Below are 16408 nucleotides of genomic sequence, written 5' to 3'. Positions count from 1 at the left end.
ACTCAAACTCATGCCTATTGAGTCAGTGGTGCCATCCAACCATGTCAGCTTCTGTCATCCCCTTCTCCTCCCTTCTTCAATCTTTCTCAGCATCAGGGTCTTTTCAAATGAGTCAGTTCTTCGCATCAGGTGGCCAAAGTATTGGAGTTTCAGCTTCAACATCAGTCCTTCCAATGAATATTCAGGACTGATGTCCTTTAGGATTGACCAGTTGGATCTCCTTGCAGTTCAAGTGACTCTCAAGAGTCTTCTCCAACACCACAGTTCAAAAGCTTCAATTCTTCAGGACTCAGCTTTCTTTATAGTCCAACTCTCACATCCATGCATGACTACTGAAAAAAACATAGCTTTGATTAGATGGACCTTTGTTGGCAAAGGAATGTCTCTGCTTTTTAATATGTGGTCTGGTCACCATCACTTCATGGAAAATAGGTGGGGAAACAATGGGAACAGTGACAGGCTTTATTTTCTTGGGCTCCAAAATCACTGCAAATGGTGACCGTTGCCATGAAATCAAAAGATGCTTGCTCCTTGGAAGAAAAGCTAAGAGCAACGTATACAGCATATGAACAAGCAGAGACATTACCCTGCCAAGAAAGATCTGTCTAGACAAAGCTATGGCTTTTCCAGTAGTCATGTATGAATGTGAGAGTTGGACTATAAACAAAGCTGAGCACCTAAGGACTGATGCTTTTGAATTGTGGTTTGGAGAAAACTCTTTAAGAGCCCCTTGGACTGCAAGGAGATTCAACCAGTCAATCCTAAAGGAAATCAGTCCTAAATATTCATTTGAACGACTGATGTTGAAGATCAAACTACAATACTTTGGCCACCTGATGTGAAGAACTGACTCATTTGAAAAGTCCCTTATGCTGGGAAAGACTGAAGGTGGTAGGAGAAGGGAACAACAGAGGATGAGATGGTTGGATAGCATCACCTACCAAATGGACATGAGTTTGAGCGAGCTCTGGGAGTTGGTGATGGACAGGGAAGCCTGGTGTGCTGCAGTCCATGGAGTTGCAAAGAGTTAGACACAACCGAGTGACTGAACTGAACTAAACTTAACTAGTCCATTATGAAAGGAGAGGATTTAACAGTCTCTCAATTTTGGAAAGAAAACTTTACAGAAACAGAAATCTGAAAGATAGTTTGGAGTCTGGCTGCAGCTCTTCAAATAACTGCATTTTGGAGAGAAAATAATGATTGCTCTACTGGAAGAGCTTGTGATCTGAGCCTTATGTGTCTCTGCCCAGTTAGTTGGTCTGTTGTTTGTTTAGTCACCCAGTCAGTATCTCTTTCTGCTCAACTTTAAGGAAGGCCCTTTCTAATTTTCTGTTTTACCATTGTTTTTCACAATAGACCTCCTACATGCCCATTTGGTAGTAGTAGTGTTAGTCACTCAGACTCTTTGCGATCCCACAGACTGTAGCCTGCCTGGCTCCTCTGTCCATGGGAATCTCTAGACAAGAATACTGGAGTGGATTGCCATTCCCTTCTCCAGAGGATCTTCTCAACCCAGGGATCGAACCTGGGTCTCCTGCATTACAGGCAGATTCTTTACCATTCGAGCTATAGGAAAGACCTTCATACCCATCTTACCTACAGGCTGAAAACCAATCTACAATAGGGTTCTCAGTGCTAACATTACATTAGAATGATTCGGGGAGCTTTAAAATCTCAATGCCTAGGTTTCATCTTAGACTATCAATTCCAAATCTCTGGAAATGAGACCCAAACATCCATGTTTTAAAGCTTTATAGGATATTCCATTGTGTATCCAGGGTTGAAAACCACGTTTTTATATAAATTATGCCTGATACTTAAACTTAGCTTAATTGTGAGATGAAGACTTTCCATGAAGCAAAATTTTCCTTCCTGCTTGCTTCCTACAATTTACACATCCCAATATACAAATGTTCTTGCCAAGCGATCAAAGCTTAATAGAACTTATTTCTAAAGGACTACTCTGGCATATGTATGTTTTATTATCAGAGTATTATATCCTTATTTCACATGACAATTATGATCATGGACAACTGCTGTGGAAATGACTACTCAAGTTTGGAGCACTAAACTCTGCCTGCTCACAAAAATTACTTAAGAGTTTTACGCTATAACCTTTCTGGAAGTGGGCCCTGATCAGGTCAAAAATCCCCAGAATTCTGTCTAATACATAAATCAAAAACAAATTCCTCCCATTCCTCCTCCTCCTCTTCCCATCTCCTCCTTTTTGTTTCTTATTGATGGCTTTACTTGATTTTGGTTATGACTGCCTTTTAAAAAAATTAAAATATATCCCTTAAAATTTAGCACTTTATAACATATATAATTAATTTGTATGTTGTGAATATTTGATTGAATACACAAAACTTTCCAATTTAATTAATATAGCTTTAAGAGTAAATGGATCAAACTACCTTTTTTTTCTCAGAATAAAAAAAAATAAAATAAAATGCCTACAGATTTGTAATAGGGGTTTAAATTACCATTATGAGTATATTCTTTCCTATATCACTGCTCCTACTCCTCTAAATTATTTCTACATAATTTCAACATTTTACTCAAATTGAAGTAAAAAAATATCAGAGTCATTAATATAAAATTCTACTTACATGATTCTAATTTAATTTGCCTGGGTGGGCCTGGCATTCATATACTTTAAATTCTTCTCTGGCAACTCAAAAGGGTAGCCCGGATTGAGACTGGTTGCCCTAAGCCTTGGATAGAAACTGCAGCCTAAAGAAACATTCTTCAACCAGCAAGAATGTATGAATAAATAGCTTCTTGGTGGTTTTTAACACATAAATACAAAGTGCACACACCTTAGAGAGAGGACTAGTAATATTTTAAACTATTTAAAATTGAGAAGGGGATGCTCACCATGGTGTCTAATGTACTCCAAAGCTATGGCTGGTCTTCTATTTGCTTTTTCTTTAAAACTATTTTTCTACCTTATTTGCCTCTTCATACATATGGTTGGTAGCTAAGGAGTGGTACTAAACCCCTTCATGAGGACATCGGCTCCTCGAGACTAGCAGAAAACCTTTTGTAAAATGAGCGCTTAATTGTATTGAATTCCCCCTTCACCAAAATCTAATAGATTGACCTTCCCCCACTGCCTCTTTGGAGCAGTCTCTCAAAGCTATCTGAGGTGCTGTGTCCCAGGCTGGAGCCTCATTTTGCCCCAAACAAAACTTGACTTGCAGCTCTCAAGTTGTGCATCTTTTTCAGTAGACAGAGGCAAGTAAGAGTTTTTGTTTTTTTCTTCTATTTACTTAATTCTCAGTTCAGAATTTGCGTAATTTGTACCACTGCAGATCTGTGCTACAAACTAATACACAGTTACTTGAAACATTGTGCTTAAAGAAATCTAGTGTTCTATCATTATTGAGTTATTTACCTATTTTTTTTTTTCAGGTTTCAAAATAGTTTTATTGCGTGGTCGTATTGTCTGTGAAATACACCAGAGGCTGGGGAAGGAGACACCCATTGCATTGACTTTGCAAGATAAAGGTTTTTCATCACTAAGAAAAGGCTTGGGGTGGGGCAGGGTAGGGCATACTGGGTTTGGATTCATTTTCCCATCTTCTCTTGCTTAGCTCACATTTCTTTTCTCTCTCAGCAAGTACCAGAGGACACACACACAAGGAAACCTAAAATAGCAAGATCAATCTCCAACCACTTCACTCCCAAGCCCTTCCCCAGACTGCACTAGGGATGGGAAGAGTCAGATAGCTACTCCTCAGCCAAAGAACACACCAGAATCCACTACCATTTTCAGATATCTGCAAACTCAGTTCTGTGTCTTTTTCTGACAGTGACTCACCCAGATATTCCCATCTTGATGGTAGGGTTTCCAGTTTCTCCCAGTGTCACTGTAGAGCATGCGATATTGGGTCACCCAGTCTGAGCTGCTGTATCTTCCTTGAGTCGCTATGGCACTGATCTGCTTCCGATTGCCAAAGTTAACCTGAAGCCACTGATAATGGTCACTGTCCGATGGAGACCATCCCCCAGCACCTGAATAAGGTAGAGACAAGAGGAGGGAGATAGGTATTTATTGTTGAACTTCTACAATTGACAATGGGTCATTCTACATCTTTTAATTGGCGTTGGAAGTACTATATTTCACAGATACATTATTAAGCATCCTTTATAGATGCCACAGGGATTTCAACTAATATTCTTCTAGCAGGGTAACATTGACACTCTGACCTCTTTATGGTGTAATTATGTGCTCATTTTCTCCTGAGCAAATGTCTTCATAATTCCTCAATTAGATCTTATTAGTACATGTCAAACTCTAATTGGCTGAGGCTTGATCAATTTACCATGAATTCTTCAACTAAAAATCACTAGGAAAAGATATGTAGCCATCTAATATTTTCTCATGAAAGGATTTATCTTTAAGCAGATCATAAATGAAACAAAATGCAACTATACACAACTCTAAAATATATATTTATTTTAGAAAGTTCAGAGTTGAAAGAACACTACTAGCTCTCAAGATGAAGCCTAATCTTACATCCACCCCTGAGACCTAAGATATATAGTAAATTAGTCAATATGTTCACTAACTCTTAGAGCTATACAACCAATGACTCTAGATGAACACATTTCTAGGAAAATAATTTGAGTCACTAAATGAAGTGAAGCTTCTTTTGGTAAAACAAAATAAATGACTGGCAAAGAGTAAGAATGTGAAAATATCCATGAGAGAAACGGCACTAACATAAAACAAAAAGACTCCTAATTTATAACAGTATGTGAAACAACTATGATTGCACATAAATAGATTACAGAAAATATGGCATGATGCTTAGTTCTAAGAAGCAATATAATTTTTTGAGTGAGTTTGATTACTAATGGTAGTAAATAATAGGAAAATATTCAACAAATTATCCAATGCACAGTATATGAGAACATATGCCTCACTTTTCAAATAAGGAATTTAAAAGCTGACAGTAAAATAATTTATTTTATGAAGTCTATGCTAATAAAGATCATTTTGCAAATCATCAGTGATATATCATTCATATAATGATATTTACAGGGCTTATTTCTGCTCTCAACTATGATAGAATACCTCTCCCACCACAATGAATTACAAACCTGACAAAATGTATAGGATTATACTTTTAAGATATTAGACAATACACCATATTGGACTCTGATTCATGAGATAAGATACACAAATGAAATGAGCCCTGCCAGCTTCCTGGCTTTCTGCATGGTTCACTTTCCAGATCATGGCATAAAAGAAAATTCTGAACAGACACAGCAGCATCACTGACTTGAAGACAGAGCAGAATCACAGCTCTCGAGGAATACAGAATTCATAGGCAGAGTATCAGGGAAGGGGCAGATGTAAGGAGAAGGAACTTTGGGAATGCCCATAGGGCCTCCAGTGAGTATCTTCAGTTCAGACTTTGGATGAATGCTAAGCTGTGTATTTGCAGACCAAGACTTGACAAGACAAAGCGAAGTGAGACCTGAAATGAACAATAGCTAGAAGATGCACAGTCCTGGGAGTAGTTTGATTTCAGACTGGACAAGACTGAGAGAACTTGAACAACCCTAGGCATTCATTGGTGATCTCGGAAAGGGAGTAGAATAATTTTATCTTAAAATAAGGATTCTAATTCTAATCCTACTCTGAACACATCTGAAAAAAAGGTTGGTAAAAAGTCTGAATAAAGATCATGCTGATCCACAAATGAATTAACCCCTTGGTTGAATGAAATTCAACACTTCATTATGGAAGACTGGAAGTTTATTTTTCATGAGACTTTCATGAAAATATGAAAGAAACTCAACAAGAAGCTATAATATCCAGCACAAACTTTTTTTTAATATCAGATATGTGGGTAAGCAGTAAAATATGACTCATAACCAGAGAAAAGTCAGTTAGTGGTAATAGACACAGATGATGATAATATCCAGCACAAACTTTTTTTTAATATCAGATATGTGGGTAAGCAGTAAAATATGACTCATAACCAGAGAAAAGTCAGTTAGTGGTAATAGACACAGATGATGAAATTAACAGACCATGACTTTCCAAGAGAGATTATAAATCAGTTGTGTTATTTGAACAAGAACATGCAAATATTGAAGAAACAAATATGAAACCTTAATGGAGAAAAGAAACAACAAAGGAAAACAACATGGGAGCTTTTGGACTAGAGATTATATCTGAAATAAAACATTAACTGAATGGGCTCAACAGCGGATTAGAAACTGAGAAGAAAATAGTGTGTGCTAAGCCCCTTCAGTCCTGTCTGACTCTCTACACCCCCATGGACGGTAGACTACCAGGCTCCTACCTCCATGGGATTCTCCAGGCAAGAATACTGGTGTAGGTTGTCATTTCCTTCTCCAGGGGATCTTCCCGACCCAGGGATCAAACCCATGTCTCTTATGTCTCCTGCACTGGCAGATTCTTGACCACTAGCACCACCAAACTGAGAAGAAAATAGTACTGTACTCAAACACAGGGTCCAATAAACCATTCAGGCCTAAGCTCACAGTGGGTAATATGGCTTAATAACAAACAGTAGTCCAATAACCTGTAGGATGACATTAAATGTCTTAACAATCATGCAAATGGAGTATGAAAAGCAGAAAGGTTAGAGACTGAGGCAGAAAAAAAAAATACATTTGAGGAAATAATAGTTGAAAAATACAAGCCCAAATATCTGAGAAATTCACTGAAGACCAAGAAGAATAAATACAAAGAAAAATACACCAAGGCACACCATAAATAATTGCTCAAAAAAACATGCTAAAGGGAAAATCTTAAAAGTGCTCAGAGGGAAATAACATCTCAACAATGGCAGTGCAAGCCAGTGAACAAAGAAAGGAAGTGATGAAAAGAAAAGAAAAAGAAGGTGTCAGTGTAAAATTATACATCTAGCAAAAATATCCTTCAAACACGAAAGCAAAATAATGATACTTAGGACAAACGCTGAGAAAATTCATCATCAATAGGCATGTTGTATACGAAATGGAAATTTTTCAGCTGCAGGGAAAACTGGCCGTGCTGAAATCACATGAAGAAACAAATGCTGAAAATGGTAAACATGTCAGTAAATATGAAATATTTGTTAATGTTTCTAAAATTTCTTTAGAAGATAATTGCTTAGAACAAAAATAGTAACAATGAAGAAGAGGGTTTCTAACAAATGTAGAAATAAAATGTATGATTACAATAGCACAAAGGATATGAGGCAAGGAAAAAATGTACCGTACTGAGTTTCACATCTGAAATGATTCAGTATTACTTGAAAGCAGTAAACCCTAGATCAAGGGTCTGCAAACTTTTTCTCTAAGGGGTTAAACACTGAATATTTTAGGCTTCGCAGACCATGCTACTTCTGTAACTACTAAACTGCTACAGCTACTAAGCCCTGCTACTATAGCATGAAGCAGCCATAGAAGATCCAGAAACAAGATGTGGTTGTGATTAAATAAAACTTTATTAATAAAGACAGGAGGCTGGCCAGAGAGCTGTAATGTATTAACCTCTGCTCAACATCAACTTCTCTTTTAGATCTGTGCATTTCACCATATCTAAATTATACTTCCAAAAACATTTTTAAGCACTCCAACTATATAAAGTGTGTGTGTTTAGTCTACATGTGTGCTATCTATAGAACATGTGTATAACCACCTCACAACTACCTTCTCAGTCTTCATCCCCTTATTTATTCAAACTACACTTGTACAAGAATGATGTTTCTATAAGGCAGATCTAATCATAGTTGATCCTAGTTCAATATTTTTCAATTGATCCTCATTGCCTCCAGAAATAAATGGTCCACACTTTCACAAACTAAAGACTGAAACACACCCTCTATACCTTCCCAAATCCTCCCTCAACTTATTATGATCCTCCCTCAAAATATTATTTCTCCTTCAAGGATCAGCAATTTCACTCCAAATATCACCTCTGCAATGCGTGCTGTGATTTGCCATTTTGCTTCTAATATGTGACTGGAGGACTTATTCTTTCAGATATTTACATTGCTGCTGGAAGACCAAATATAGCTGTGATTCCCTTCAGGGATTCCCTGGGTTAAAAAAGAGGCATTTTTACACAAGGTCATGCCCGTTCCTAGGGTTATACAGATGTAACAATGGGCTGTCCAGGGGCTAGAAATGGTCAATACCATTGTCCCAACTGCAGAAAACTATAAATAGTCACCACAGTCTGGTCTCAGAGCTCCCTGAGAAATTGGAAGTTGAAGCTTCCACGGAGACCGCATCACATGTTGACTACCGCCTCTGCCTATTTCTGCTTCCTTCCCTTCCCTTCCCCAGGTTTTCATCCTGAAGGTATTGCCTACAAAATTTGCACTTCTCTGACTCATAAATTGTATCCTGGGAAATCTAGTCTGCAGTATTTTTTGGAATCACTTTCCTTCTAACCTGCATATGAGTTTGTTGTCCCAGCTTTGTATTTCATTTGCTATTTCTCTACTTTTGTAGTATCTAACATTTCCAATAGTCATATGTCATCCATGTGTTGATTTTACCAAGAATTCTGTAAAATTTTGGAGGAGCCATAGATTAATTTTGGGGTCTTTCTGGTGGCTCAGACAGTAAAGAATCTGCCTGCAGTGCTGGAAACCCAGGTTTGATCTCTGGGTGGGGAAGATCCCTTGGAGAAGAGAATGGTTAGGTTCAGTTCAGTTGTTCAGTCATGTCCGATGCTTTGTGACCCCATGGACTGCAGCACGCCAGGCTTCTCTGTCCACCACCAACTCCCAGAGCTTGCTCAGACTCATGTCCATCGAGTTGGTGATGCCATCCAACCATCTCATCCTCTGTTGTCCCCTTCTCCTCCTGCCTTCAATTTTCTCCAGCATCAAGGTCTTTTCAAATGAATCAGTACTTCGCATCAGTAGTGGAATTTCAACTTCAGCATCAGTCCTTCCAATGAATACTCAGGACTGATTTCCTTTTGGATGGACTGGTTAGATCTCCTTGCAGTCTAAGTGACTCTCAAGAGTCTTCTCCAATATCACAGCTCAAAAGAATCAATTCTTCGGTGCTCAGCTTTCTTTACAGTCCAACTGTCACATCCATACATGACTACTGGAAAAACCATAGATTTGACTAGACAGATCTTTGTTGGCAAGGTAATGTCTCGGCTTTTTAATATGCTGTCTATGTTTGTCATAGCTTTTCTTCCAAGGAGCAAGCGTCTTTGATTTCATGGTTGCAGTCACCATCTGCAGTGATTTGGAGCCCAAGAAAATAAAATCTGTCACTGTTTCCATTGTTTCCCCATCTATTTGCCACGATGTGATAGGACCAAATGCCAAGATCTTAGTTTTTTGAATGTTGAAACAGCTTTTTCACTCTCCTCTTTCTCCTCATCAAGAGGCTCTTCAGTTCTTCTTCATTTTCTTCTATAAGAGTAGTGTCATCTGCATATCTGACATTATTAATATTTCTCTCAGCAATCTTGATTCCAGCTTGTACTTCATCCAGCCTGGCATTTCACCTGACATAGTCTGCATATAAGTTAAATAAGCAGGATGACAATATACAGCTTTGACGTACTCCTTTCCCAATTTGGAACCAGTCTTTTGTTGAATGAGTAGAGAATGGATACTCACCCCAATATTCATGCCTAGAGAATTCTACGGACAGAGGAACCTGGCAGGCTTCAGTCCATAGGGTTGCAAAGAGTTGGACACAACTGAACGACTAACACGGAGAAGGCAATGGCACCCCACTCCAGTACTCTTGCCTGGAAAATCCCATGGATGGAGGAGCCTGGTATGCTGCAGTCCGTGGGGTCATGATGAGTCAGACATGACTGAGTGACTTCACTTTCACTTTTCACTTTTATGCATTGGAGAAGGAAATGGCAACCCACTCCAGTGTTCTTGCCTAGAGAATCCCAGGGATGGGGTCGCACAGAGTCGGACACGACTGAAGTAACTTAGCAGTAGCAGAATGACTAACACTTTCAATTTCATATATGAATTTGGGGGATACCAGTATACCTAGTCATCAAGAGATAATAAATATATTTCCTTATCTGTTAGATAGTTTCAAACTTTGGGAAAATCCTATACCCAGCTGTATATGAAGTTCTATATATGCATTACTAAAAGCAACAGGATGATTTTGGTTATTGAAATAAATAAGCAATTATTACTGTGAGTAAAATAAGAAAAAATATGTACATTTGATTGATGCAATTTAGAATATTTCTCCTAATTTTGCAAAATGAATTTCAGAATAAATTCTCTTAATTTACCCTTTTTTTTTTTTTTTTTTGCTGCATTACAATTTTCAATAAAGAAGCAACTAACAGATAGCTACTTAATCTCATTTACCTCATTACTTAAATAAATGAATGTATGGTCAACTTTAAGGGAGGCAAAAGTCTAAAAGCAGTAAAAAATATAAGTTAAAACTTATTCCTTAGCCAAAGGGAATGTGAAGAGAATAGTGATCAACCTCCAGGGGAGGGCAAATGTCAGGCTTTCATGAGAAGCATGGTGGAAAGATCGATGGGAAGTTCTCTGTTTCTCTTTGATCTCTTTCACAATGTAATTTGGGGAAGTTGATTACTTTGTTCATTTGGCTTGTGAAATGTGTAACCTTTATCGATCTAAGGATTAAGAATGATACCTCTTTCATGACAAAAACCTCAGGAAATGGTATATAAGAGAGCAGAAGGGCTCCCCCAAAACACCATGGAGAATATATGAAAGAGGACAGAAGTGTTTCCCAGTGGATACAGTGATGGCTCAAGGGAACTAAGTGGAAAGTCAAAGAGGAGAAAAAGAATGCAGAAATAGTGAACGGTCATAAACTCTTAGATTCTAAAATGATTTAAGAATAACTCTTATCTAGAAATAATAGAGCCAAATTATCTATTAGGTTACTAATAAATTGTTACAGTGACTTGAAAGATGTGTCCTTACATAGAACTCCTACCATTCCCTAAACTCTGGGATGCTGTTCCTGCCCTACCTTTTCCTTCCTCTCTCTCCATCTTCCTCCACCCCTTCATTTCTCTCTCCTTTTTCTCTCTCTTGAATACATATATCTTACCCCTCCACATATGTGTGTGTGCATGTGTGTGTGTGTGTGTGAACTATGATACTCAGCGTTTGCATTCTGGATGTTCACCCCCACTGGGGTTACTTGATTAAAGAATTATAATAAAAAACTTGGAGTAGTGGATTAAATCAGCACTCTAAACTCAGAGATAGCCGTGATAGCCGTTTCCTCTTTGTAATTTGTAAATGTGTACCTCTGAGAGCTAACAGAAACAAGAAACTTTGTGTGTGGTTCAAGAGAGGGCGTGGAGTATCTTTTCCAGTGATAAATGGCTCCTGCATAAACCTGATGCCTAAGCAGGTGCCTGTAACACCAGGAGACTGCATGCCTCAATTCTAATTTAACAGAAAATAGTAGAAAAATTCAATTAAAGCTAGAACTATCTTTAATAACTGGTTGGGAAAAATGTATCAGATGAAAGGAATAAATTGAAAAGGAGACTTGCAAGCCAGATAGCATTATGAGTCCAGGCTGGGAGACCTCCTGCTCTAAACACACAGAATTTTTAGATAAGATAGATAAAAAGAAAATTGAAAAGACATATCCAGGATCAAAAGCATGATAAGCTTCTCCATGCACTAGAAATGTAACCAAAATGCAAAATGGTAAGTAGGACCATAATCAATTCCTGCTGGAATTGGGGCTGGGGATAGGCAGAGACATAGGGGCACTGGGTTCCTGGGGAGTGTTGGTGAATGCACATCCCTGTGTGTGTTACCAAGAGGAAGCCTGGGTCAGAGCTGAAAACCAAACTAACCCAGGACTAACTTGCCCGTGAAAAGAGACTGAAATAACTGCTTACTGACTTAGAGATACGGGTAATAGGAGGCTGTATGGTCCAGAGGGTCCCAACCTCCAGATGCTAATGCCTGATGATCTGAGGTGGAACTGATGTAATAATAAGAGGAGTAAAGTGCGCATTAAAATTGATATACTTGAATCATCCTTAAATCATTGCTCCCTCACCCTTGTCTGTGGATAAACTGTCCTCCATGAAATTGGTCCCTAGTGCCCCAAAGGTAGGGGACCACTGCCACTCAAGGAATTTGGAAAACAGGCATCTCTAAGGCAAGAGAAGGCACCCATTGGCTTGTTGACTGGACTTATGATTCCCTAGTAACACTGGCAGGCAAGGACACAGGGTCCTCCATGTAAAATGTGTTTCTGCACTGAGGACTGGGAAGCTGAGGAGAAAAATCACCAAATTATAGGGAAGAAAAGGAAAGAGGGTGAGAGAGAAACAGCTGGCTGCAAAGAAGAACCTAAAAAAAAAAAAAAAAAGCAAAATCACAGAAAAAATATGCCGTAAGTCAGCTAACAAAGTCAAAACGTCAATGCAAATGTCTCCAGATATAATAGCAAGGGAGGAACAGGGGAAATAAAAGTCTCAGGTGCTCAAAAATATAACATAAGTAATGCCATCCATTAAAAACCAGCAGTAATGATCACATCCAAGAGGGAGAAATAAAAGATTTACAGACAGATACTAAAAAGAACTAGAAAGTGATCTCAGAAGTAAAACAAGTAGACATTGATAGGAAAATAACCTCATGAGAGGAATATCCTGAAATTATCTGTGTGTGTTTCGTCATTCAGTCTTGTCCGACTCTTTGTGACACTGTAGCCCGCCAGGCTCCTCTGTCCATGAGATTCTCCAGGCAAGAATACTGGGGTGGGTTGACATGCCCAACCCAGGGATCGAACCCAGGTCTCCCACATTTCAAGCAGATTCTTTACCATCTGAGCCACCAGGGAAGCACGAGAATATTGGAACGGGTAGCCTATCCCTTCTCCAGAGAAACTTCCCCACCTAGGAATCAAAGTGGGGTCTCCTGCATTGCAGGTGAGCTACCAGGGAAGACATTCTATAACCATATCGTGGAAGCTATTCAGCAATAAAAAGGAAACGGCACTGGTACACGTTACACCAGTTCAGTTCAGTTGCTCAGTTGTGTCCAACTCTTTGTGACCCGGTGGACTGCAGCTCGCCAGGCTTCCCTGTCCCTCACCAGCTCCCGGAGCTTACTCAAACTCATGTCCACAGAGTTGGTGATGCCACACAACCATCTCATTCTCTGCCGTCCCCTTCTCCTCCTGACTTTAATCTTTCCCATCATCAGGGTCTTTTCCAAAAAGTCAGTTCTTCGCATCAGGTGGCCAAAGTATTGGAGTTTCAGCTTCAGTATCAGTCCTTCCAAATAATATTCAGGACTGATTTCCTTTAGGATGGACTGGCTGGATCTCCTTGCAGTCCAAGGGACTCTCAAGAGTCTTCTCCAACATCACATGTTACATGATCAGTCTCAAAATAACTATGCTGAGTGAAAGAATACAGGGAGAAAAAGTAAATACTGTATGATGCAAATAAAGTTCTAGGAAACACAAATTGATATACAGGAATAAAAGCAGATCAACAACTGAGTAGGGATGGGGGGCCAGAGGGAGAAGAAAGGAGTTATAAAGTGGAAAAAGAAAACATCTTGAGGTGATGGATATATTCATTATATTGATCGTGGTGATGGTTTCATGGCTGTATACATATATAAAAATGAGCAAATGGCACAATTTAAATAGGTATATTAGTATACATCAATGACACATCAATTAAACTATGAAAAATTGTGGGAGTAAATAGATAAATAGGTTAAAGTGTGAATTTCAGTGATAAGCCTTGAAGTTCTAGAATAAAACAAAGGCATAGAATATAAGCATTTGAAGAAGTAATGACTGAATTTTTTTTTTTCAAAATTAAAACAAAAAAAGATACCCCTCAAAAATGGAAAGGATCCTCTGAAAATTGTAAAGCATACATGAAATGAGCATATTATGAAAAGTATGCAATGAGATACAAATGAAAGCTGTTTTAAAATAGTAAGATTGATGAACTGTGACATTTAAGAATGTAAAATTCAAGTATGTAAATTGTGAATTATCTCACTGATAAAGAAAAAAGAGTTGGTGTCTTAAGAAGTGATAAAATTTGCTGCTAATGACTTCAGATTTTATTTACAGTGGGAATAAACAGCTAGAAGGTGTGGTTATGACCTACTTATAAAAAGAATATACTTAATTAAGATATACTTAATCTACACAATTAAGATCATGGCATTCATTCCCATCACTTCATGGCAAATAGATGGGGAAACCACTGGGAGTGATGTTGGTAGGTTATAAGAATTTCCTGTTTTGATCATGCTCCTGTTTAACATGAGACATTAAATTTCATAGCTGTATTTTCATGTTAACTTTAGCAAAGCATTTTGGCAATATTCTGTTAAGTATAAAATAGTAAAATGTGGCCTGGGAAATATTTTTGGTAAATTCAAAAATGGTTAATAATTATGCCTCAAATATGTTGATTAATGACTATGTCAGCTTGAAGAGAGGTCCTAATGATGAGCCACAAGCTTTGGTCTTGTATGCTGTCATTTTTAATATTTTTATTATCTAAGGCATGGAAAATATGCTTATGAAATTTGTCAATTACATAAAGCTGGAGAAGAGACCTAATATGATAACTAGCTGAATTATGATGTTAAATGTTCTTGACTGACTGGAAATCTGAACTTCTCCTAGCAAAATTTATTTTCACATCAGTAATAACCTAAAATGCCCATTTTGAACAAATGCATTGTCAACTTTATTATTAAGGTATATAATGCTTATAAATAATTATGAAACCTTAATTTACTTTATCACTGACTCAGTGGACATGAGTTGTTGAGCAAACTCCAGGTGATAGTGAAGGGCATGAAAGCCTGGCGTGCCGCAGTTCTGACTCTTCAAGAGTCAGACGGGACTTAGCGACTGAACAACAATTTACTTTGTGGGTAATGCAGTGTTAAAATTATGGCATCTACGATACTATATTTACAGTAGTGCTTCAAAAATGTTTGAAACATTTTAATTAAGTCTTTGCACATAAATAAAAACCTAGGAATCACAAAATGAACACAACCATTCAATCACCACCCAGATCTATAAAGAAACTGTTGCCACCAACACAGGCGCTTTCATTATGTCCTTTTCCAAACAGTCACCGCTCCTCTTCAATGAACTGCCCCAGAGATTCATCCATGTGGGTGTGTTTAGCTGTTGATTCTTCATTTCCTTGTTGCCTAATACTACATTATGTAGTATACAACTCTTTATTGATCAAGTCTAGGGTATTGTTGAACATGTGTATATTTCCAGATTGAAGTTGTTATAAATAATGCTGCTATGAACATCCATGCTCATGTTTTTCACCACTTCTTTGTGCCTTTCTGTTGGGTTAGGAAGAGAATTGTGAGTCCAAAAACTTTTGTATATCTTTTCAAACTTTAGACATTTATTTAATTATTCAGTTGTGTTGGGTCTTAGTTGCAGCATGTGGGATATTTTTCACTGTGGTGCAGAGGCTTAGATGCTCTGTGACATACGGGATCTTAGTTCTCTGACCACAGATCAAACGCACGTCCCCTGCATTGCAACACAGATTCTGAACCACTGCACCATTAGGGAAGTCGCATGTTTGTTTTAAATTTAGTCAATTTTACCAAAAATTTTAAAAAGCAGTTGAACTGATTTTTATCACCCTGATCCCTATACACCCTAGGAATTTCATAAGAGTTTCTGTTATTCCAAATCCTTGCCATGACTTGGTATAGTTAGCATTCTTCTTTTGCTATTGTTTTCAAAATGCAGTCTAGATTGCGGGTTTGACTTGTATTTTCTTGGTAACCACTTTCATTCTGTTGATAGCAAGACTCATTATAAAACTATTGTAAACTAAGACAAAATGTTATGAGTGCGAATAGGCCATATAAACAAAACATAGATGCCTAAAATAAAACCACATGTATACCTGTGTATCAGTTCAGTCCAGTCCAGTTCAGTCGCTCAGTCGTGTCCGGCTCTTCGCAACCCCATGAATCGCAGCACGCCAGGCCTCCCTGTCCATCACCAACTCCCGGAGCTTGCTCAAACTCGTGTCCATAGAGTTGGTGATACCATCCAGCCATCCTGTCCTCTGTCGTCCCCTTCTCCTCCTGCCCCCAATCCCTCCTGGCATCAGGGTCTTTTCCAACGAGTCAAGTCTTCACATGAGGTGGCCAAAGTATTGGAGTTTCAGCTTCAGCATCAGTCCTTCCAATGAACACCCAGGACTGATCTCCTTTAGGATGGACTGGTTGGATCTCCTTGCAGTCCAAGGAACTCTCAAGAGTCTTCTCCAACACCACAGTTCAAAAGCATCAATTCTTCAGTGCTCAGCTTTCTTCAAAGTCCAACTCTCACATCCATACATGACCACTGGAAAAACCATAGCCTTGACCAGATG

The 16408-nt window shown here is 38.4% G+C and overlaps 1 protein-coding gene across 1 annotated transcript in view; it reads right to left on the bottom strand.

Moving 5' to 3' along the window:
* Positions 1–16408, bottom strand: part of CNTNAP2 (contactin associated protein 2) — a 2205784-nt gene that overhangs the window by 1477422 nt on the left and 711954 nt on the right. Inside the window, exon 4 of the mRNA XM_043872451.1 lies at positions 3827–4020. Within this exon, the coding sequence (XP_043728386.1) occupies positions 3827–4020 (194 nt within the window). The remainder of the gene's footprint in view (positions 1–3826; positions 4021–16408) is intronic.

The sequence above is a fragment of the Cervus elaphus genome, chromosome 18 (assembly GCF_910594005.1).
Source record: "Cervus elaphus chromosome 18, mCerEla1.1, whole genome shotgun sequence".
NCBI classification, from domain to species: Eukaryota; Metazoa; Chordata; class Mammalia; order Artiodactyla; family Cervidae; genus Cervus; species Cervus elaphus.
This window is presented reverse-complemented; position numbering and strand designations above follow the sequence as displayed.